The 23,147-nt window shown below is 44.3% G+C and overlaps 1 protein-coding gene across 2 annotated transcripts in view; it reads right to left on the bottom strand.

The window, feature by feature from the left end:
- LONRF2 (LON peptidase N-terminal domain and ring finger 2) overlaps nt 1–22,667 on the bottom strand; it is a 35,091-nt gene extending 12,424 nt beyond the window's left edge. For both annotated transcript variants that reach the window (XM_014248915.2, XM_088051835.1), the window contains exons 1-5: nt 21,908–22,667; nt 7,045–7,163; nt 3,669–3,791; nt 2,592–2,753; nt 1,918–2,143 (exon numbers count right to left, since the gene is read on the bottom strand). In XM_014248915.2, coding sequence (XP_014104390.2) covers nt 1,918–2,143; nt 2,592–2,753; nt 3,669–3,791; nt 7,045–7,163; nt 21,908–22,667 — 1,390 coding nt within the window. The remainder of the gene's footprint in view (nt 1–1,917; nt 2,144–2,591; nt 2,754–3,668; nt 3,792–7,044; nt 7,164–21,907) is intronic.
- Nucleotides 22,668–23,147: the final 480 nt, after the last annotated feature.

The following is a 23,147-nucleotide window of genomic DNA, read 5'->3' as shown; positions in this document are numbered from 1 at the left end:
CTTTACACTGTCAACTTCTCCACAAAAAAACCTAATTCATACATTTTCTTTCCTGAAGTTTTGTTTCTAACAAACATACTCCCCATCTAAGTTTTAGATTTTTGGCAGGAGATCTTCTGGAGAGCAGAGGATGATGTCTGTGGCCAGAGAATACACTTTACAGCTGAATACTCATTATTTATTCCCCCAAAATTATTGTGTTGTGTGTTTTTCTAGACTAGTTTTTAAAATATTCTGCTATTGCTTTCCCACCACCACCCCCACATCAGCCAAGCCAGATGTTTTCAAGTACATTAAGTCCAAAATTTAATTTGTTTACACACAGTCAAAATATTTCATCACTGTTTATTACAGATTTCTCAGCAGGGGTAATTTTTCTTACAAATATAAAAAGGCTTACATTTTTCTAGACTAGGCTGTTGTAGAAATCCCAAATTTCAAACAGCTTAAAAGTTGAAAGGACTACTGGAGCTGTATTAGCTAACACAGCTTTTACTAGCTCAACAATCTGCAAACAGAGAGGCAAAACACTTCTCTTAAAATTCTACCCAGATTGATTTTTGGGGGTGGTTTCTATCTCTGGGTTAAACTCACTTTAAGGGTATGCACTTCAAACTTCACAGCAGCACTATTCAGGCTCAAAAGCTATCAGCTCTAGCTTTTGTAGACATTTACACAAGCAAATTCTGCAATTTGTGTTACAATTTGCATCTTTGTGATGAGTTGCAACAGGGCCATGACTGCTGCCTCCACACGTTTTTTATTAACCAAATTCTTGACCGTTAAAAAGCTCTGCTTTTTATATTAAGTTAAAACACTAGGATGCTTTGTTAAAGAGTAACTTATGCTCAGCATCTGGTTTATCTCAAGCACAGATAGGATAGGTAGTGTGTGGCCTACAAAGAAAAACAGTGCTATCTTTAACCTACATCTCACATGTTAGCCTTTAGTAATTGCAAGAACCTGGCTGTGTTAATTCTGCAAATAGTAACATGGCACTAGGACCTAGCAGAGACCAGAAATTAGTGCTTATGGGTAAAACACGATCTCTGGCCTTCCCTGTGAAGATACAGGTGGGTCAGATTTCACAATCTATTTACTGAGTCTGCAGTTCACAGGCAAGTACAGGTTTTTTTCCTCCACAGCAACGTGATCAGAAACTGGCCATATACTGATCTTTTGTAGGGGTTGCAGACAGCCAGTGGTACTTGAAAACTTGTAACATTTTCAGGCAGAAGTCAAACTTCTCAAGGTGTGGGCTTTTTTTTTTTTTTTCTTTAAGGGAAAAAATTCCCACCAGCACAGTAACATTTTCGAAGTCTATGTTAACCAATTAATACTTCACTACACAGTGAAGTATTGCCTTCAGCATTTTTAGCCCTGATTCCTAAAGCCAGTCTGGAGGTCTTTGTTAGAAGCTTGAGAAGCATATAAATTGTAAGCACAGCTATATCAAGTAACAGAAAACTGGGGGGTGGGGACTTATTACCCTTTAAAAGGCTTCTTTGTTTGCTTGGAAAATTTCATGTAAAGTTGCATGTGACTGTTTCTAATGCTAGTTAAAGATTAGTTTCCAGGCTTACTTCATCTTTCAATCATATAGAAAGACAATGAAGTTCAGCTATACCTGAGATCTAGAAAATGGAAATGGCACTACCAACATGAAGACTAAACGGTGAGTGGATTGCACATACATTATAATGGAAATGGCCCCTTTGAGAAAGAAAAATACAGTTTTCATTCAATGAATTTCAACTGCTCCGGAATAAGGTAAATAGGTTGTTAGAGCAGAAAAGATATTATCCCAATTCCTGTAGAGAATGTTCTATTGATACCCATAAAAAGGGAGGAGTAAAAAAGTTTACAGTTTTTCAGTATGTGCAAGATAAATTTGCTTTTCTAAGCTACAACACAAACCTTTTTTAAGAATCTTATTGGGGACATCCAAGCTCTGCAAATCCCTCATATCACTGGACAGCTTTCTTTTTAAGCCAACCCCAGGTAAACTGGAGAGAATAGCTCCCAAAGACTTTTTGTTGTCATCAAAGTAGAGATCCAGAACATGATGGGTAACAGAAGAATCAGTGCTTCTGAATACATCAGATTCTTGGGACGGGGTTTTTGTTAACCTGAACATGGTATCCTAAAAAAATAAGAACAGTTATATCCAGCATGAGACCATTTTGGTTTAATTTTATCTATTAGTTTCATCAGCAATAGAGCAATGTTCCCACAAGGAGCCTAGCAATGGAGAAAGGTCTGTATCAAAGGTCACTTCCCAATTGCATGAAGTAGGCCCATGCCTCTCCCTACAGCTCCTGTCTCTAGAAATTATGTTCCTGTCATACTAAAATCCTCAGTAGAAAAAACCACAAACACAACTGACCCCCACATGAAGGCATCACATTGCTTTTTGAAGAAAAGGGTTCACTCTCTTATTTTTCTGAGGAAGTACGACCCAGTAAGAGATCCAATAGCAATGGAGAGAACAGGCTTACCATGAAAGTAAGCGTAAAGACAATGTCACACAGATCAGAGAAAAATCCATGTGCTAGTTTTGGTAATTTGATGTTGAACACTTTTTGCTTTACCTTTGAGGACCCAGCAACAGAGTTATCTTCCACAGCTGACTGTGTGTTTATGCTACTCAGAAATGCAGGTTTCAATCTTGTATGGGATGTTCGACTAGAGAAAGGTGCTGTTAGACTATCGTGCACATTTTCAAAGGCTGGGAAAAACATCTCACACATAATCTAGCCAATTAGAGAGAAAAAAAAGAAGAAAAAGTAATAATTACAACATAGATATTTATGTTTGTGTGAATACAGATGCACAAACACGGTTTCTAGATGCCAGAATGCTTGCAACATCCAAGACATCCTGCATTCCCCAATGCCCACAGGAGACCTGAATGGCAGTGCCCACCACAAGCACAGTCACATTCCAAGGTGCTCTTCTGCTGCCCACCTTTCTTAACAAAGGCTTCTGTTCCCCAAGAGCATCCAGAACAGCAGTTTGTTGCATCCTTCTCCTCATCCTACGCATCTCTATTTTGACACTCAGACCCTGCCTCCAGAAGTCTTCAGACCAAGCTCTCCCATCAAAACCAGTTAACAGAGATGTGTTTAAACATTCCTTGTGTTCCTCATCCATCTCCTCCACCCTCAAGCAGATTTAACCCCTAGCTTAAAGCCGTGTAGAGCCTGCTCTCCCTTTGACCAGTCCCCACCAAGCATCTTGCCAAATCCTTGTTTTATTTTTATAAAAAGCTGCCCATATGGATAGTCACAGAGAACCTGATGATGGGCTATTATCAAGAACAAAATGCCACAAAGACTGCATGATTTTTCCAGGACAGGGCAGCACATAGCTTCCTCTTCTCAATCCTCTGTCACTTCCCACATAGAAGTCATTTTTTGATGGGTACTAAAATTAGCAGGCTCAAGCCTACGCAGTGGAATTCACAAATATATAATCCCTCTGGCTGAGGCATCAACCAAACCCAAGAGGTGCCTTACATAGCATAATGCTAAGAAGGTTTACTGGAGAACCTACTGAATCAAACTATCCTTTGGGTGTTTACAATCACCTGAAATACCACGGATTTTGCTTGTCTGTGGGATTAAAAGCAGCACAGTGGCCAAGTAGCCAGTAAATACATTTTATACCTTTTGGGCTTCTTTCTTCATTGAGCTCCATTCAGGATTTAAGGCAACACAATAAAGAAATTCCTTCAATGCTTCCTCAGTCCTTTCCAATCCAGAAAGAGCTTTTGCTTTCACATAATGGCCCTGTTCACACAAAGGAAACATACAAATCTAGAGATCATTTCTGAAGTGGCAGCAAGAAACCTGAAAACAAACCTGAAAGTTCAAGTCATTCTGCAGGTGAAGAACAAGATGCTTTTTGGGTAACAACCTCTTTGACATGAGTGACTGAAAGAAATTCAGTCCCTTCTGGTGAAGAAAGATTCCCCAGGAACCCTCTGCTTCATCATCCCTTGCCAAAGACATTGCTCATTTCCTGAGAGAAGAGCTGGGAATAAGGAGGGGTGTTTTTCCCCACCAGGGACAAAGTCTACTACACATCCCACTGTGCTTGGATACACCAGAGAACAGTTCAACATACCAGGACACACTTAAAATGTAATGCACCTGCACAGAAAAGGAAGTGGCACAGGGCAGTCTGGAAGTGGCAGCTAAGGGAGTCCATGATAAGTCACTTCTCCTGGGTGTCTTACTAGAACAGAGGTAATTTTTCGCCTGTTTTATTTGGCCCAAAAACATAATGAATTTAGGGCAATGTACCAATGCTTAAACTGAAGCATTTTAGCCCACCCTATCTCTCCCATGTTCTAGAGTAACACATCCATGGCCAACAGCTATGGTAGCCAGTTTGGGAATAAATCCTACTTTACTTGTTACTAGTAGCAAGAGAGGAATGCCTTGCCTCTGAACTTACCTGCAGATAACAAACTACAATTCTAATCTGACTATGGAAATCTCTTCCTTTACAATGAAAAGAAACTAAGTGTGCATTTAAACACTTCCTTCTCATATATTAGACAGAAACGTGCTCTATAAGTCCACCCTTGACCCACATGAACAGCTCTAGGCTGTACTGAATGTACAGCTTCATTCATCTAAGAGACTGGCTAGATAAGCAGATCCACTTTTCTTCCTTCATCATAATGCTGAAAGATGCAGTATCACATAATCTTCCTGAGCAGGAAATTCCCTCATTCTTTCAATACTGCAATCCAAGCTGAGACCTGTTAAGATCTTTACCATTCTACTGGAATTGGAAGGAGGACACTCATGCCAAAAGCAAGTAGCAAGCACTGCATATGCCCGATTAATTAACACAATTATAATTTGGTGACCTGTACAAGAAGTCTCAGTACACATCGATTCTCTCCAGGCAAGACACATTTTTCTTTTCCTCAATGCAGTAAGAAGAGAGATACTGTGAGGCCTGACCCTGACCTTCTTACCTGTATGTTTGCACAGCCTCCATAAAACCTTTTACATGCCTGCCATCACTGTCAGCATTACTGCACTGCACTGGGGAGCCTGCAAGCTTGTTTGGACTCGTCCTTCAGGGCCAGAAGAGCAATGTCCTTATCTGACCTGCAAGGGAGGAATGTGCTGGGCTGTCCACAGACAAAGTACCTAAAGATCCAACACCAGGGGTTAGGCCTGGGGACTAGAGGCCCCTATACTTCAGAGACTGCCACCTTCCCATTCCTATTTTCATATACTACACATGCCCTGACAAGCACTGGAGTGAAGGGGAGATCCAAACAGAAACACAAGCAGGAGGCAGGAGGGCACCTCTGTCCACCCTCCATATAAAAACACAACTGGAAACTTCTCTCTGCCTTACAGAGTCCAAGGAACCAGTTTTCATAGCAAATGGAAAGAAACCAACTAATCAAGTTGCTCATGCTCCAATGACTACAGCATACCAAGGAGTTTCACCAGTAACTCATCAGTTATCAATAAGCCAAAAGATACCAGTAGGTGAACACTTGCATCCTAGGAGCTACTCCCAGAATTAAGTTTAATTTTATGTTGGGTTTGTTTCTTTTTAAACTACACAGCAAATGTTTGAGTTAATTTCTGCTGCTGGATGAGATGCTGCAATACACAAAACAAAGCAGATGCCCAGAACTCCTGCAGAACATGGATTCTGGGTCAGCACAGCTTATGTCAATGTCCTCACAAACATGAAAGCACAAGTGAAGTACGTCTGAACCACTGCTGGTTGCGCCATGATGACAAATTTCATTTTCAATTAACATTCCTCAGAGATGTGATTAATGAAACCTTTATCCACCTACGACTGACACGCATCACATTTCCATGGATTCAGGCAAACAGAAGACAGTTCAAGCAAACATCTGAACGTGCGTAATTAATTTTTCTCCCTCTGCACAGAAACCCAGCCAGCATCACCAGAGATGGGATTCCTGACTTGATGAGAAATTATCTGGGATAGAGAAGCAAACTGGATGCAGAGGAAGATTATGAAGTGCCTTCCATCATGAAATGTTTTAATGGGTGACAGGACAGATAGCCTTCAGAGACAATTATTTAGCTTGTCGGAGACCCAGTGTTTCGGAGAGCACCTCTCTGCCTGCCCTGCATCATCCCTGGCTGGGAATGGAGCACTAGCTGTTTGCACAGGCAGGAAGCTGAGGCATTTATGCAACACCTCCTTAGTCTCCACAGGAAAACAATGTCTGGCTAAAATCCTTCCCCAATTCCCCACACTACAGTCTCCCCAGAAAGCAGCCAGAGGCTTTATCCGCTCAAACCTGTGCTGTAGTTTTGCTATTGATAGCAAATACTAATTCATAAACTGAGAGACTGACTGCAGGTATAATCCTAGGTGGGATGAACTGCTGGACACTCAGTCCGGCCTGAGGCAACCAGTAGTAATGACAGGCACCATGTGCTTCTTCCATTTCTCTCTCCTAACATAATTTCTAATATTTGCTTCAAACTGCCCACTGCTCCTTGTGGCACACCCTTTGGTTATGAAAAAAATCCCAACTCCTCTATGAAACACCATGACACAGGTAGACATCAAAGATATGAAATCTTAGGATTAAAGAGGGAAAGAAAATAATCCTGAAATACAGTCTGGGTGGCTCCTGAGAAACACACATTGGCCAGTGGGCTGTCAAAGCCACCTGCTTCCTGAGGACACATCATTCAAAAGGGACATGCAGGCCATCCTGGGCTGCCGGAGCCTTATGGACTGATTCTGCTGCCTAGCTGCAGCACAAATTGTAACAGGTAACAGGCACCAGCATGAACAAAACCACACCACCAGCTGCCCACCACCAAAATCCCACCAGCTGGAGAGATTCTGAGGACCTTCCAGACCTGTTCTTTGAAGAACTTAAGACGTTTTTGGCCTTGTTAATGCCACAATATTCTTCCAACAACACCCCCAGCAACATTATTCCCAGCACAGAGAGAAGCCCCGAGAAGAGGCACTTTTCATTTTGGTCTTTACAAGAGGCAAGCACCGTACCGCAGGCCAGTGGGGTTTGTTCCGGCACAGGATGTCCGCGTCATGAAGAGCTTGCTGGTAGTTTTTCATCAAGGTACAGAGCTCTGCCCGCTGTGCTATTAATGAACACTTGCAAGGAGCTGGAAAACAAAAACAGATGCAAGGAACTTAACTGAAGAGAGTACTAGGACATGTTAAATACTATAACCTTGTATCCAGCCACCGTAACAAAAAAAATCACTACTTCACATCCATTACATTACTCTCCTGTAATGGCAAAAAAGGCAATTCCTTCATTTCTTCCTGCTTAAAGTATGTTCTTCTCATCCTGAAGAAGCAACCTCTGTGTTTTATCTAGCAGGACATATTTAATATCCAAACAGGATGCCACTGCTCTTTTCCCCATCTTGCTTACAGGACACTGCAGAAAGCAAAAAGAAAAAAGCCGCAAATGTTTCTACCCTCAGTGTGGAGAAAGAAATCACCAGTGCAGGACTTCAGCTAAAACGCTCCTGGAAGTCATTAAATAACAAGAATTCATGCAGCCTTTACACTTCATATCTGCTTGCCTTCCCCAGGGCAAGCAAACCTCTCATGATCACACACCTTGCCTCCACAAATTCATGAATCATTCAGTTCACATGGATTATGAACTTCCCAAGCATTATTATTCTGTCCTTTCTTAAGGTCTCTAGAACACATTTTAATTTCATAGAACCACAGAAAAACTGGCTGGTCCATGTTCAGCCTGTCCACCAGGACCTCCAGCTCTTTTCTGCAGATCTGCTATCTAGTCCAGCCCACCCTGTTGTACAGTTATTGTGTCCCAGGAGTATTTCCTTTGCAGAAGTAGGCAAGGCTGGTCAGCCCATGCCCCAGGTTGTCGGTTTGAACCTCTCCCCCAGCAACTGCTTCTTCCTCTTCCAGTTTGGTGTCAGGGACAAACCTGCTGGCAGCATGCACTTGCCTGTGATGGAAGCTGTTAGTAAGGTGCTGAACTGTGTCAACCCCATTACCAACACCTGGACAACACCACTGGCAGCCATCCGCCCAGCACCTCTCAAGCCATTAGCGACCACCTCATGCCCCATGGTCCAGTCAATTCTCCACCTCCCTGCCACAACGTCCCCAGCTTGGCAAGAAGGCAGCAGGCTGCAGCAGCATCCTTGCAAAACACACACCAAGTCCCAAAGAACGCTCTGCTTTTGGTCACTAGAAGAGTTATATCATCATAAGTGATGAGATTTATGAGAGATTTACTTTTGGCCACTGTTGACCTTCGTGTACTGGGAAAGGCCTCTGGAAGGCTGGAAGATGGCTGCTGCCAGCTAAGTGGTGCAGTAATCCTTTCCCAAACATGAGCTGTCAGAACTGGTAATTAACTTTACAAAGGCTCCAAGATGTACTGAGAGACACGTTTCCACAAATTTTAAACTTCACATCCAAACTCACATCCAAACTTTTCCACCAATTGCCACCTTACACATGTTCATACACAGGGCTCCTTCCTCCATATTTCTCATGCTCTCTTCAGTCTGTTTGGGCTTCACTGTTTGGATCTCACTTCAACACCAACATTCTGAACACGCCCTCAGTAAGAACACATTGCTCATGCACAGCCCAGGTACAAACACATGTGCATGGACACAGAGCAAGCACAAGTGCAGCAGATGCCTCTACTCTAAGTTCAAAGACATAGCAGGAGGGATGGCCCAACATCACATCCCCCTCCCATCTCCTCCCCTCTCTTGGGCTGATTCTACTGCTTGTGCAGCAAACCAGGCTCATGTGGTTGCACTGACAACCACAGCCAAGAATCAACTGACCAAAAGTTAATTCAACTGCAACAAATAAATAGAAAGGTTTAAGAGGACTGGTGTCCCCTCAACTAGTTCACTGTACAGCCACACAAACTTAAGTGCCAGGACACCGGATGAGAAGGAAAGAAGCAGCAAGGAGTGCTGCCTTTTATGGCGGGAGCGTGGACTGATGCCAGATACACTAACTGCATCATGACATATCAGGGCTGATGCTTCTCTGCTGGTGTCAGACAGTGACAGCTAGAGACTCCACTTACAGAGCTCTGCAAAAGCTCACACAGTGGGGTTCTGTGCTGTTATTTGTTCGTGTGGTTTTGTCACAGTTTGTTGTGGGGTTTTTTTAACTATTTTTAACTATTTTTTTTAACTATTACACATGCAGACTATTGCAGGCAGTGATCCACTTTTCTACCTGATAGTTTTCAAAAAGACTGCAAATGAAATGAAATTGAAAAGCAATTAACCTAAGATCTTCAAGTTTTTTTGTTTCTTTTAGCAGATATCAGATATTAAATTACTTAATTAGCTGCATTTGAACAGTAAGGAATTCATACTTTGTATTTCCATCTTTGTATCTGTTCTAGAGTACCCATGTGCAGGGTATGCTGAGGGGGTAGAAGCAGCAAGCAGAGTTAGGGAGCTCCACAGGAAAGCAGGGTGCAGGGTGGCAGTTAACACACCTTCTGGCACCACAGGGAAAGGAAGCAGTGTGAGATTAGGGGGCAAAGCAAGCCAGCTTGCTGCTTCTGTTCACTACTGCACATTTTGACCACACTGATGCTTTCCAGCACTCTTCAGAACAGTTCACATACCCAACAGATCCAGAGAAAGAACAGGTTCATCAGCTTTTTCAGGAACTTGTCTTCACTGCAAAAGTTTTAAGCAAAAAAATGCCACTGCAGAGCATAACAGTGTGGCAAAGGCTGCAGATCCTCCTGACGCACAGTCCAAAGGGTCTCACAATATGAAAGGAAAATAAACCAACTTGGAGGCAAGCCAGAAAAAGCTACGTGTATTCACAGTTTGTACCTTTCGTTCACTGAGACTCAGTCAGAAAGCATAAGGTGTGGCCCATCTTAATGAGTAACTGGCAAGGAATGTTTAGTTAACTGAGAGAAAGGATAAAAAAACCCACCAAACCAAACAGCTTTGCTAAAGAGAACAGTATTTACAAGGCCACAGTGTAAAAGGTCTTCTATAGAGAGATGAAGCATCCAGACTAGATGCCATAGCTGGAGTGCTGCCCAGCCACATCCATTCAGGCTTACCTCACTCACAGAGCAAGCAGTGCAGACTGAAATCTTCCTGGCTCTACACCCAACCTATGCATCCCTAATTCCCAGCCTCCTGCTATCAGCAGGATTGTCCCAGGAAGGTCTGCATCTCACCAGGGCAAAGCTAGATGGGCTGAAACTTCATTCTTTGTCAGTGGAACTGAGGCATCAGCTGGCTGACTCCAACCCAGGGTCCACGTGGAAGTGGGATGAAAAAGTATACTCAGCTGCAGCCTAAATAACTACAGAGTTTCTTGTGAGCATCATGATACTGAGTTGTTCCATGCCACAGCAAATGCTGCGTTGAAAATAACTAGTCACAGAAGGTGGAAAGAGAGGGCTTGAGGATGTACAGAGTTTGTGAACTGCTACATGCCAATATACAAGTATACCAGTGTTCAAGGCCAGGCTGGACAATGCCTTGAATACCCCAATGTAGTGGTCTAGTGGGAAGTGTCCCAGTCCATGGGACTACATGATCTTTAAGGTCCCTTCTGTTATGAATGAAATTAGACAACTAGGTCCATGGAGTTAACAGCAATTTAATTAAAAGTGAATACAATTTAGTGAATTGAATAGCAATTTGGTATAAATTAATACAATTTAGTAAAAGAATAAGATTTAGTGAATACATTCAAGTGTATATATATATGTGTGTATATATATATATGTATGTAATTTGCCAGTAATTAAGTATGATTAAAAAAGAAGCAAAACCAACTGGGGCACAGAGAGGGCTTCTCACCCTACCTCACGTACAAAACAAAGCAATTTTTATATATAAACTTATATACTGTATGTTATACATATTCATTAATGTTTCCTGTAAGTTTCCTCCTACTTTCAATTCTGCAATTCTACGTCACTGTACTTCATGGCACATGCCTCACTTGTTGCCAGGGGATCTGCAGTCTTCTTTTAGTGGTCTTTGGATGAAGGCTTACACTCATCTTCGTTGTCCTCTGCATATCCTCACAGGTTGCACGTGCGTACTAAGCGTTGTGTTACGTAAGTAAGCATTCTATTCCAATAATTAGCCTTGCATTTCATAGATAAAACCATCATTTCAGACCCTAAGCTTGAAGTCGTCCCAACTTTGTCCATCTCAAGGTCGATTCCATCTTGAGACATTACTTATCTTAAAACTACATCCTGTATCCTATTTTTAACATGTAACATCTGCAAAGGGGTCCATCTACCTTGTAACACAAATTCCCTGTATGGCTTTATAATAATAACTTTCTAAATAGTTACAGTTTAGTTAGCATGAATCATCTCCATTTATCACACTTCCAACTCTTAACATTTTGATTCTACACTATAATAACTGTCAAGCTTATTTTTGCAATTACAACAACAACATAAAACAAATCCAAAGAAACAACCCTAAAAGAAAAAGCTGCACAATAGTCAAAAGTTTATTTTAAAATAATGCATTCTTTCTCTCTTCTGGAGATAAAAAGCAGAGAAAAAAAAAAGATTTATTTTATGAAATGACTTATTATTTCAGGCCAAATTAAAAAAGAAAAGTGTAGAAAATTTTACTGTTTCCACAATACCAGCAGATGGCATTTTGTGAATGCAACTCCTCCTGGGAATCTACAGCTGCACAGCAAAATTTATGTCCTTGTCAGCATCAGGGATGCAGTTCTGAGGCTCCCAGGATCTGCGTCTCCGGGCAGCTGGGACACAGGGACTTCCTCCAAGACAAAAGTCCTGGAAGTCTTCCCAATCATCTCCCTTCGCCCCAGACATAATCCCACTGTACCAGACAAAACCCTGGCCTATACTGGGCTCAGAGCAGAGGTATGTTTGGTATATTCCATAAAGAGGTATATTCCCTACTGAACCCTCCTTTGGACCACCAAATATTGCCTACCCTAAGAGTGATTGTCAGCTGGGATTTCTTCAAAATCCTTTATTTTCCTCTCACACCATGTTTGTGCTCATCTGAATGTTTGCTATACTGTGCTTTTACTTACGCAGCAGCTATCACCTAAAACTACTTTTCTAGATATGCCCAAGCATTCAAGTTTTTGAAAAAACTATTCTGTTGAGTTCAGGAGACTAGTATAAGAACAGGACTGCCCAAAATCTCCTTGTGCCTGGAAGGCAGTTAGAGAAATTATGAAAATTTTCTCAACTGACCGTAGATCATGATAGAAGTTACTGCAATAAACTACACTGTGATTTCTTCCAGAAAGTCAGAATAGAAAGAACAAATTTAAAGTTAGTAGAACTCTTTAACTCTCCTTATCTGACAATTCTTCCTAAAAAATTGCTTCTTATTCACACCTATTTCACTACTACGCAGGTTTCCTGAAGGCATGAGCAGAACTGAAGTAGATTATCACAAGCACCTTTCAGTCTTGCTTGTAAGAGCCTATACAGTATTTCAGCAGAAACTTCTCTCACATTTTAAAGAAATTTCTGCCCTGGAGAAAGAAACTTGGCTTGTTTTGCTACATTATGCATTTACTTCTGAACAATTCAGTATTGAAAGCCTTTTAATAAGCTTGAAAAATAATATGAAACATATATTTTCATTTCAGTGAGAAATTAGCAAGTTTCAGTAATTAAATGAATAGAAAATTAGCTTTTCACCTCCAACTTCATGTAAGTGTGACAAGTCCACGCACAAAAAATGGATACACAGAGCTGTTTGGCAGGGAAAGAGGAGGTGGCAAAGAGAAAGGTGCAGTTTAGATAAAATAATTAGCAGAAGTAGTAAAGACATTCAGGACTTTAAAATAAAACTTCATTTCACAGCAAAGATGAAAAGCAGGGTCAGCTTGCGAAACCTGATTAAGACAACAAATATGACCATATATTTGCAATCCACCTTAACTGGATTAACAACTGGACTTTAAAAAGTATACATATTTACTGAATATCATGGTTTTTCTTCCTCACATTTACATCACTGGCATCTTCCTGAAGTGACTGAATGATTCCAGAAGAAATGTGCAAGCACTTTCAGTGGACAGAGGATGCAATAAAAGATGGTTCTTCTTCCAGAAGTCTACTTGTGCAACCCAACACCCTTCCACAGCACTTAGGAGGCAGGCACTTGTGAACAGGACCCTGCAGGCAAACAGAACACCCACTTCCCCTGAGGAATCAAGGGACCAACACTGGTAGACAGTAGTGTATGGCCTTAGGTACTCGTGAAATAGGCTGTGGTGAGGACGAGGAGCATGGGGCACCACCATCCTCCGCTTGGAGCCTGTGCCACTAGTTTTTAGGAAGATGTAATTTTAAGATTGATACTAATTTCTCTCAGGCCTCTGTATTTTGCTGTTCAGAAGCCCAGGCTTAAGAACACAGCTCTTGCAGTGTGCTGAACAAAATGCTTTAGATTCTCAGCAGATTCTCAGTTTTATTTCAGGCTCAGTAAGTCCTCAGCTAGGAAGCCCCATATGTTATTTAAAGCTGGACTGTCACCACTGCTAAGCACAGCTAATCACTATTCCATCATTACTCAGGAGAAATACTGTAAAGGAAGTTGTATGCTACCCAGAAGAGCTGCTCCAGATGATGCAGCTAACTTTGCACCCTCACTTTTGTGCTGTAGCTCTGGCCTCATGAGGCAGGAGCATGCAAATTACATTACATTACATTAGTACAAATTAATGTACTACCAATTACATTAACCTACATTTTAGTTTGCATGTCCACAACTCCAGAGCCAATGATAACCTTCTTCCCAAACCCCTAAGTCATGAATTGCAGCAGCTGCAAAAGTTCTGAATTCAAGAACGTCCTGGCATAGAGCTAGGCGTAATGTATTGGATCATTACTCCCTCCTATGCAAATCCTAATCTTTCAGAAGTCTACACTCTTTCCATGTAATACAGCATGAAACAATACACCCTCCCTTATTTTCAGTTCCCACTCTACCCTTTGGACATTTGGGCTGCTTCACATGATGTACCCCAAGTCCATTTATGGCCTCTTGGCACTAGTATAATAAAAGCAGTAAGTACACAAATATGACTCATTTTTTAATGCTTACTATATAATCATTTTTAATGCTTACTAATTCACCCAGCATTTAGTTCAAGGCTGGGAAAGGTTTCCAAAGCCTCAGTCAGAATAGAATTATCCTCTCAAACAGCAGGTACAGAAACTGCCCCAAATCAAGATACCTACAGACCAAAGTATGATATAACAAGTAAGATTCAAAACCAAAACAAAACACATCAAGAGGTCAACCCCCTGCCAGATATTCAAAACACCCAAGGAAAAGTTCTGATCTTCCCAATGAAACAGGGACTGATGCTAGGTGCAAAGGAACCTGTGATTGCAAGGAGACTCCAAAGACACAGCAGGACCAGCCAAGCAGGTCTCTCACGATCACAGTTTATTTAACATCAATTTACAGCCAGATATTCTATCATAAAACTATTTTACCAGTGACAACATAGTTGCCTTTTTTGACATGATTAGTACAAAGGCTACATTTCTAGAAGTTACCCTTCAGGTCTCTATAAGCTCTTTTTCCAGCTAAAGTTTGCTTCAGAACTTCTGACTTTTGCAAAAAAGGACCCTCTTGTTTTTCTGTCACTACCTCACTTCTTCTGTCCTCAAACAGAGCAGATCCCTCAATACATTTGCAAAAAAGGAATGAGTACTGCAATACCCTAGTAATTTTAAGATAAGGAAGCACAAGTCAGTTCTATAAATGTCTTCCTTCAAAAGTAAAAGACTTTCCGTTATACCTTATGAAAGAAAAAAATAAGAGTATGCTGTTTGAAGAGACTTCAAAAATTCTTCAGACTTTGATAAGTAGGCATAGTTCATTCTCAAGGATTGCTGAAGTAGTTCAATTATTTATAGGAAATTACATCTGGGTTACACACATGAAGGGGGAGGGGAAAATACTGTACAATAGTGTACCATTTAGGATGGGGTAAGTTACATGAGCAATGCTAATTACTTTTAAGAAAACCACACAAAAAACCAAAAACCCACAGCAAGACTGTCTATTGTACAGCATGATGCCTCCTTCCCTTTGCCAGTGATGTGTAAGCCTCCTGACCACCTTGGCTCTGGTCTTGTAGCCTGGCAATGCCTCTGCCTTCAGCAGACCCTCTGCAAAGGTCTGCAAAAGGCAGAAAACAACAGGCAAATCAGAAAACAGACAAAACAGAAATCAACAGGCAAAAACTTTCAAACTGCAGGACCTGAGCATTCAACCAAAAGCTCTGTACAAACCAAGAGCAACAGGAGCTTCTTGTCCAAAAGGCTTGACATGTTTCCAGTGGTAACATACACCAAGTATTTGCTACTATTTTTCAAGCACTACTTCACAGTAAAACAGGGGAGGGGGGAGGCACTGAGGGGCAGAACTCTACAAAATATTTCAAGTTTAAAAATAACTCTGGGATTATTGCAACAGTCTCCAGGTAACCTTGACTCCTACTTTTACACATTTTTCTGTCCATGTAGAACAGAGCAAGAGGTTTTGGAGACATACTTTAAGCAGATTCCAAGACATGATTTTACAGAGGGATAGGCAAGTTCCTTTTTTAGCACAACTCCTCTAAGCAGCAAGCAACTACTATTTTTTGTCACAGGTAATTTCAGAAACACTACCTCTCATTCTTCTCTTAAAGTCACCTTACTTTAGGAGCTACAAAATTAAATATTCTTCTGATAAATTATTAAAATGACTGAACCAGTTGCTGTTGCAGGAGTCATGACAGCTGTCTACCATGGATTTCTTTGTTGGTTTTGCTAAATGGCTGGTACAACATCAAAGACTTACTTCTTTACTACTGCAAACAGGAAAGTGTACCCAAGACTCTGTGAGAAAGGAGGATTTCGCTAACATCTTTTTTACCATATCAGGAAAAGACAAATGACCTTATCTTCTAATAGCAGCCTTCTAGAAATGGTGTACAAAAGAAGAGACCATTAAAGTGTTCTAATACATATAAAGCACATACAGGTTCATGTGGATGCTCTTTAGCAGTTTTGTTTGAATGAGACTTTGGTATAAGTGCACCATTAACAAGCGTACAACCTTAGAAAATGGCAGAATTAATAAAATGCATGCAATGACATCAGCCACCTCTACAAAAATTTTAGCACAGATCTCTCTGAAGAGGGCTCAGTAGACCCCCTTTACAGATTGTGACTCTTCTTTGGTTCTTCTGACCCTGACCCAGGACTAACAGAGAAATCCATCACTGGGGTCAGGGCTGCAGTAGGAAAGCACCTGAAGGCTGTTTTACCAGTCCACCAAGAAATTCTGATCATCCTTTCCCCCTCCTTATCTGAAATAACTTGGACACAGACATAGAAGAAAAATGCCCAAGCAAATTATTTCTGGGGCATGGCAGAATGCTTTTCCACACCCATCCCATGGTTGTAAGCACTCAGTCTAACTCAAGAATGCTTGGCTGGAAGTTTACCCATGTTATGCTCTCCAGGAAGGAGTGCAATCCCACCATCTGTCATTTACCTAGCAGGAAAATCTACAGCAGTTGCTCTTGAATCAACTCACACTGAAGGTCTGTAGCTTCCTTTGCGTCTTTTTTCTCCTGCCTCCTGGCCTGCCCTACCCCCTAAATTCAATTCCTCCAAAGGGAGAATATGGAAGGCATCAGATAAATTTCCATTAACTACTTGACCACACAAGTAAATTAGTGTTGAGTGGCCACAATAAGCTCTCTTTTGGATCAGACCAACTTATGGTGATCATCCAATGGGATGTGGGGGGAGGGTTCTCCAAGGTCTGGCCAAGAGAAGCAGATTCTCCTCTTTCCACCAAAGCTCAGGAAAGCTTCTGCATTTTGTTTCTAGCAACACCACAACTACCACCACATGGGCCAGAGGTCAGTGAGCAGCTTGCCACTCCGGGAGACTGGAGACAGAGCATCCAGCACACACAGCAACATCTCCCTTGCTTGCCCTGCAGCACTGCTACCTCTGGCACTACTTTGGGCTTGGAACAAACTCACCTCCTTTCCTTGGCCTTTACTACACCATCCTTTATCCACTTGAAACAAAGATCCACATACATGTATGTGCAAAGGAGCCTTTTTTCTTAAATCCTCAATCTTTCAATATGCTTTGAAAACTCTATGATACAGCTGAGCTTTATCTCCTACATGGTCATTCTGGAACCCTTGGCAGGGGTGGAACTAAAATCCTGGCCAACATGAGTGGCTGTATGTATTAGCTATCCCACTCTGCCCCAGGACAAACATACTTCTGCTCAAAGAGTCCATCACACTAGAAGTAAACACAATCACTTTGAGTGTTTGCTAAGCTCTCAGAGCTCTCCAGAAACAATGATCTTCTCAGGCCTGATAAACCTTGCAGCAGTGGGTTAACTACACACCAAAGCCAACATGTCTCATGCAGAAATAGGGTGTCCTGAAACATCAATGTCCAGATAGGATGTGTGCCACCCTCAGGGCTGGGACCCAGTGGTACAGCACACAGCAAGTAAACAAGAAGCTGCTCCATCACACAGCAAGTAAACAAGAAGCTGCTCCATCACACCACAGGAGCCAGGGCAGGGTCACCCCTCCACAACCACAGAAGCTCATTCGAGATTAGGGTCAGGTGGGCACAGCAAGGTCACATCCCTTCCCAGCAGACCCACAGCACTGTGGGCAGGCTTGAGAAACCACCCAGGACCTGCAACTGCTGACACAGAAAACAGAACTGCTACAAAACAGCAGCAACAGGAGCCACGGACCTACATCCCTGGGCTTTGTATCCCTGAATAGACATCTTCAAGTTTATTTATTGGAAAGGCATAGGATGGTAACAGGCTGTCTCAGGACAAAGAAGAGCACAGAGAAATTCTGGCTTAAGGCATGACCCAGGACGACCCCAAACTTCTCACACTCTGCATGTATGTTGTCTAATGAATGTACCCTCATCCCAAAGAGAGCTCCACCTCTTTTAGAGCTGTACTTGGGAAAAGCTCTATTCACAATATTCCCAATGAAGCAACAGCTACCTGTTGTCTCTGTAACTGAGAACTGCTTTGGAGAAATTTAAAAAAAAACAAAACCAAAACACATTCCCAAAAGCACATCCTCAAAATACATTAATTTGTCATGGAAATCCAGCTTGCTTTGACTTCAGGCACACAGCTTAAAGAGTCTGTATGCCTGGACAAAAGGAAATGACTGTACTCCTCCCAAGCAGTCCCTCCAGAGAGTATCTCCATCAGAGGGAGAGCAGCAGATGAAAGAAGAAAGGGTGCAGAAAGCACATACTGTACAAAAAAGACCCAAATCCAGATAAACAAAAAGAAAACCCCACAAACAAAACAATCCTGCACACATATATCATGTATTTCAGTTTAATTAACCTCAGAGTCCAGACAATTAGAAGACTAATTAGAAGAGAAGGGGTGTCAGAGAGAAGCCCACCTCTGATCCCCACACATATGAAAGCTAGGGGAACAGCCATGAGAGCAACATTTGTACAATACTTAATATTATGATGGCTGAACAGCATAAAGCTTGGCACAAAAAAATGATCCATCTGGAAACAAATGCTTTCTTTCAAATGGCTTGACATGTGCTTGCTTTGAAGCTGTGGTAATTAGATACCTTAAAATAATGGAGGATCTATTACAATGTCTACAGCAGAAAAAAAAAAAAAAAAAAAAGGCAGTGACTTTGTATAAAACAGCAGAGATCACATCTCAAGAGGACTGGAAGGATCAAATAGCAAAGCTGATTTTCTTAAGAACAAAAAACCCCACTCAACCACCCCTGAATCCACAGCAGACATGCACGTGGGAGCAGCAGTGTTGTTGTAGATGTGAATATACTCCCTAAGATTACGAGTCTGTAAGACCAACAAATTCAACTGAAAAAAGCTGACAACTTGAAGGCATGTAGACCTCATCCCAAGCCTGAAATATGTACCAGACATTCCAGATTGCCAGAAAAGTAATTCAAGAACTGAAACACCTCAAGAACTAAAGTGTGAATCAGGAGGTCACAATCAGAATGAGCAAAGCAATAGGAAAACTTATTTTAATATTGCATCACACAAAGCTATTTGTAACAAATGAAGTAAGAAAAAACACCAGTAAAAAAATCCCAGAAGCGTGTGCACTGCCAAGATACCTGGAATTTTACCTAACTTTATACCACAGTTGTATAATCAATGTGTGCCTTCAGACGCTGAAAAGAAATTTTAATGATACCCAGGTCCTTGACACTCAACAGCAATACAGAAGCATTTGAAGGTTGTAAAAAGCACTTGTCTTCTCACACATTAAATGTGTGTTCAGCCAGGAGTAGAGGAAATTGCGGGGACACCTCATCACAATTTACAGCTTCCTCACAAGGGGAAGTGCAGGGCCAGGCACTGATCTCTTTTCTCTGGTGACCAGGCACAGGACCTGAGGAAAACAGCATGAAGTTGAGTCTGGGGAGGTTTAGGTTGGATTTTAGGAAAAGATTTTTCACCCAGGATGGCTGGGAACTGGAACAAGCTCCCCAGGGAAATGGTCACAAGCTTGATAGAGCTTGGGAAATTTTTAGACAATGCTATCAGGCACATGGTGTGATCCTTAGGGCTGTCCTGTGCATTTAAGTCACCCATATGCTAACATTTAAATACTGAACAGTTAGAGAAGAACTGTGAGGTTTGTTTTTTTTTCCTTATTTACCATGATACTTGGCTGGAAAACAAGAAGGCAATTCCAGCATGCCGAAGAGCAGTACCTGATGAACATGTGGCAAGAATTTAAGAACATGAGGCTCATACACAGCAGTTCCATTTGTGAGAAACAGCACCAACATGCACAAAACATCAAAACAGATGATAGGCATGGGCCTGCCCTTCATCAGCAGGAATTTGGATCCACTACAGGGAAGTTACAACATGTACACCTATGGCTTTTGGATTTCAAAAGCCAGCAAAATACCTGTTATTATTTCCAATTACAATTTTAATAAAAAGAAAAAATTCAATTTTACTGACAGAGTGAGGACTTTCTGAATGGATTCCCAGGCTGCTTGGGAAATAACTGAAGACAGAAATAAGGACACTGCAGAGGAGTTGAGACTCCGATGCACAACAGCCATGGCTGGAGACTGTACTCCAGGGGCAGGAAGGAGAAAGACACGCTGTGTGAGAACACAAGCAGCACACCAGTCTTCCCTCTCCTTTCACCCCCATGCAGACATAGCAAGAAGAAGAGACAACAATGAGAAATAGTTCTCTAAAAATCTCTTAAAACATTAATTTCATTGATGAGATGCTAATTTCCCCAGCAATAGGACCCTGAACCCAAAATACTAGGAGGCTTCCCTACTGAAAACTCATCGTATCCACTAGTGACCTACATTAAGCCTCTCCTCTCCCTCTGCTTCACCTTCCGTCTTGGGCTCCATCCTGCCCTACTTTAATAGGGATTACTTCAGCTAAACCACATAATAGTTTTATGGGGACACTCAGCTAGGACTGAAAACTTGTCACATCTAGCTGGAAAAGCGAAAGAAATAGCAGAAGTAATGGTTTCCACAGCCAGCATCAGCTGTGAGGAGATAGTATGCTGTGCTATCCCATCCCAAACTCTTCTATCTCCAATGCCTATCATGAAACCGTGGCAAAAAATGAAAATGAGTCAATACTGGCATAACGGTGAAATTGTTTCTCTCTACAGCAAAATTAAAAAAAAAAAATCAGAGCCATATATCCCTACATGTAACAACTAGGATCAAGGAACACGATTTTCAGTCAATGCAGGGAAGGTGCTCATTGACAGAGGAGCAGCACAGTTTTCCCTACACTTGCCTTTCAAAGACATTTACCCGCAGGATTTGGTCTGCGTTAAAAAGACGGAGGCTTTCTCCCCGCTTCCTCCTCGATTAAACCGGACATCCATCACGCTGAGACCGGAGGAACGGCAGATCCCGGGGGATTTGCCGAGATCGCGGCTCTCCCCCACTCCACGCCTCTCAGACATTCACGGTGTTGTACCACCCCCACCGCTCGCAAGGGCAAACAAGCCGAGAGCACGCACGCATACATCCACTACTACAAGGCTACAACCGAGCGAGAAGAATCCACCTACTACTCGGCGCAGAGCCTGAAAACAAGCTAGTTTTGATAAACTAAGGCTGCCATCGGTTTGGCAGAGGAGGAAAGCAGGCATTTTTATTTAAAGCCAAGCTCTTCAGAGAACACCCTGCACACAGAAATCCTGCGTGTCAACAAAGAGGCTACGCTCAAAACACGGGCGGACCATCTCTCCAAGGCTAAACATAGATTAACCTCAAGGATCTTGCACAGTGCAAGATAAAGGAAATTTTCTGAGCCTTTACACTTACTGATATCTCATTAGGTGTTTTCAAAGCTTTTATCTTGCTGAAGGTGCAGCTGCACGTAGCTGAATGAATCCGATCCACATACTCATTTCTTCCACGAAGCCGCGGCGGGGCTCAACACGACCACTACTGCCTATCCTACACTGAATGATGGCTTCCCCATAAATAGGAAAGCGGGTTTTCTAGAAATACTGCATAATGAGTCATCGGCATCGAACAGCTAAACGCCAGGCACCTTCAGAGCAAGGACAGAAATACCAGTGGAACAAAAATAGCCATTCACTGGAGCGGGGGGCGGGCGTGAGGAGACCCGCTGGCAGGATTCCCGCTCGTAACCTCCCCCAGGTGCCCTCTTCCACCGTTCACCGCAAGCCCCCTCCCCTCCCGGCTGCGGGAGCCAGCCCGGTGCCGGCGGGCAGCGCTGCCCCTGCCGCGCCCCCTCCTCCTCCTCCTCCCCGCCGGCGCCACTCACCCATCTCTAGGGCCTGGTTGTACTTCTCCAGGGCGGCCGGCAGCTCCTGGCGCTCCCGCAGCGCGTCGCCCTCGGCGCGGAGCCGCCGCGCCCGGCTCTCGGCGCCGAACCACTTGTGCAGCAGGTTGCCCAGCACCACGTTGACCCGCGGGCGGCCGGCGGCCGGCGGCAGCGCGGCGGCGGCAGGGGTCGGCTCGGCGGGGCGGCGCGGGCGGTGGCAGCGGCCGCAGTCGCCGGGCTCGGCGCAGCGGCGGCAGTGGGTGTGCCCGCAGTGCAGGGCCACCGGCCCGCACAGCAGCCGCCGGCACAGCGGGCAGGCGAAGAGCTCGGGCGGGCGGCAGCACGCCGGGTCGCCCAGACTCTCGCCCTCCGCCCCGCCGCCGCCGCCCGTGCCGCTCCCCCAGGGCGGGAGGCGCAGCTCCTTGTCGCGGATGCTGTGGGCGACGCTCTCCGCCAGCTCCCGCAGCTCCTCGGGCCGGAGCCGCGCCAGCCGCGCCGCCGCGCCGTAGGCGTCCAGCGCCTCGGCCATGCGGCCGGCCCTGGCCAGCGCGTCGGCGCGGCGGGGGCACAGGCCCAGCTCCGGCTGCGGCCGCCCCGCCCGCCCCGGGCCGGAGGTCTCCGCCGCCAGCTCGAAGGTGCCGCCGGGGAAGGCCTCCTCCGCCCCCCGCAGCATCTCGGCGCAGGGTCCGCCCGCCGCCGCCGCCCTGGCCCCGGCCCCGGCGGCGGGCGGCAGCGCGCAGGGCCCCGGGCCCAGCTCCATGCCCGCGCGGCGCCGCCGGCCCCGGGCCGCCCTACTCCATGCTGGGCCCGCGGCGCTGCCGACTCCGGCTTCTTCCTGGGAGGGGACGGCGACGGAAGGGAGGGAGGGATGGAGAGGGGGCGTGTCACATCTCTGCAGCAGGGGGGCGGCTCCCGGGAGGGGGAAGGGGGAACGGCGGCGGGGATGGGGGGCGGACCGGCTCCCGGCTTATGTAAGGGGCGAGCGGTTGGATAAAACCACCCGAGGCCGGCAGACCGCCCGCCCTCCCCGGGGGCAGCGGTGGCGCGGCGGGAGCTCCTCTTCCGTCCCTCCCTCCGTGTCCGCCCGGCCGCCGCTGCCAGGTGCCGGTGCCGCACGTGCCCGCCCCGCACGTGCGCCCGGTCCGGCGGCGGCTCTCAGCGGGAGCGGGGCCGGGGAGGCCTCCGCCGTGCGGCTCCTGCCGAGCTCAGCCTCTTCCTTCCCGCTTCCTGGTGCCCGGTG

Source organism: Pseudopodoces humilis, chromosome 2, assembly GCF_049639895.1.
Source record: "Pseudopodoces humilis isolate 2021_Gansu_Grassland_sample_001 chromosome 2, ASM4963989v1, whole genome shotgun sequence".
NCBI lineage: Eukaryota > Metazoa > Chordata > Aves > Passeriformes > Paridae > Pseudopodoces > Pseudopodoces humilis.
The sequence above is the reverse complement of the archived record's forward strand: the minus strand, read 5'-3'. Positions and strand labels throughout refer to the sequence as shown.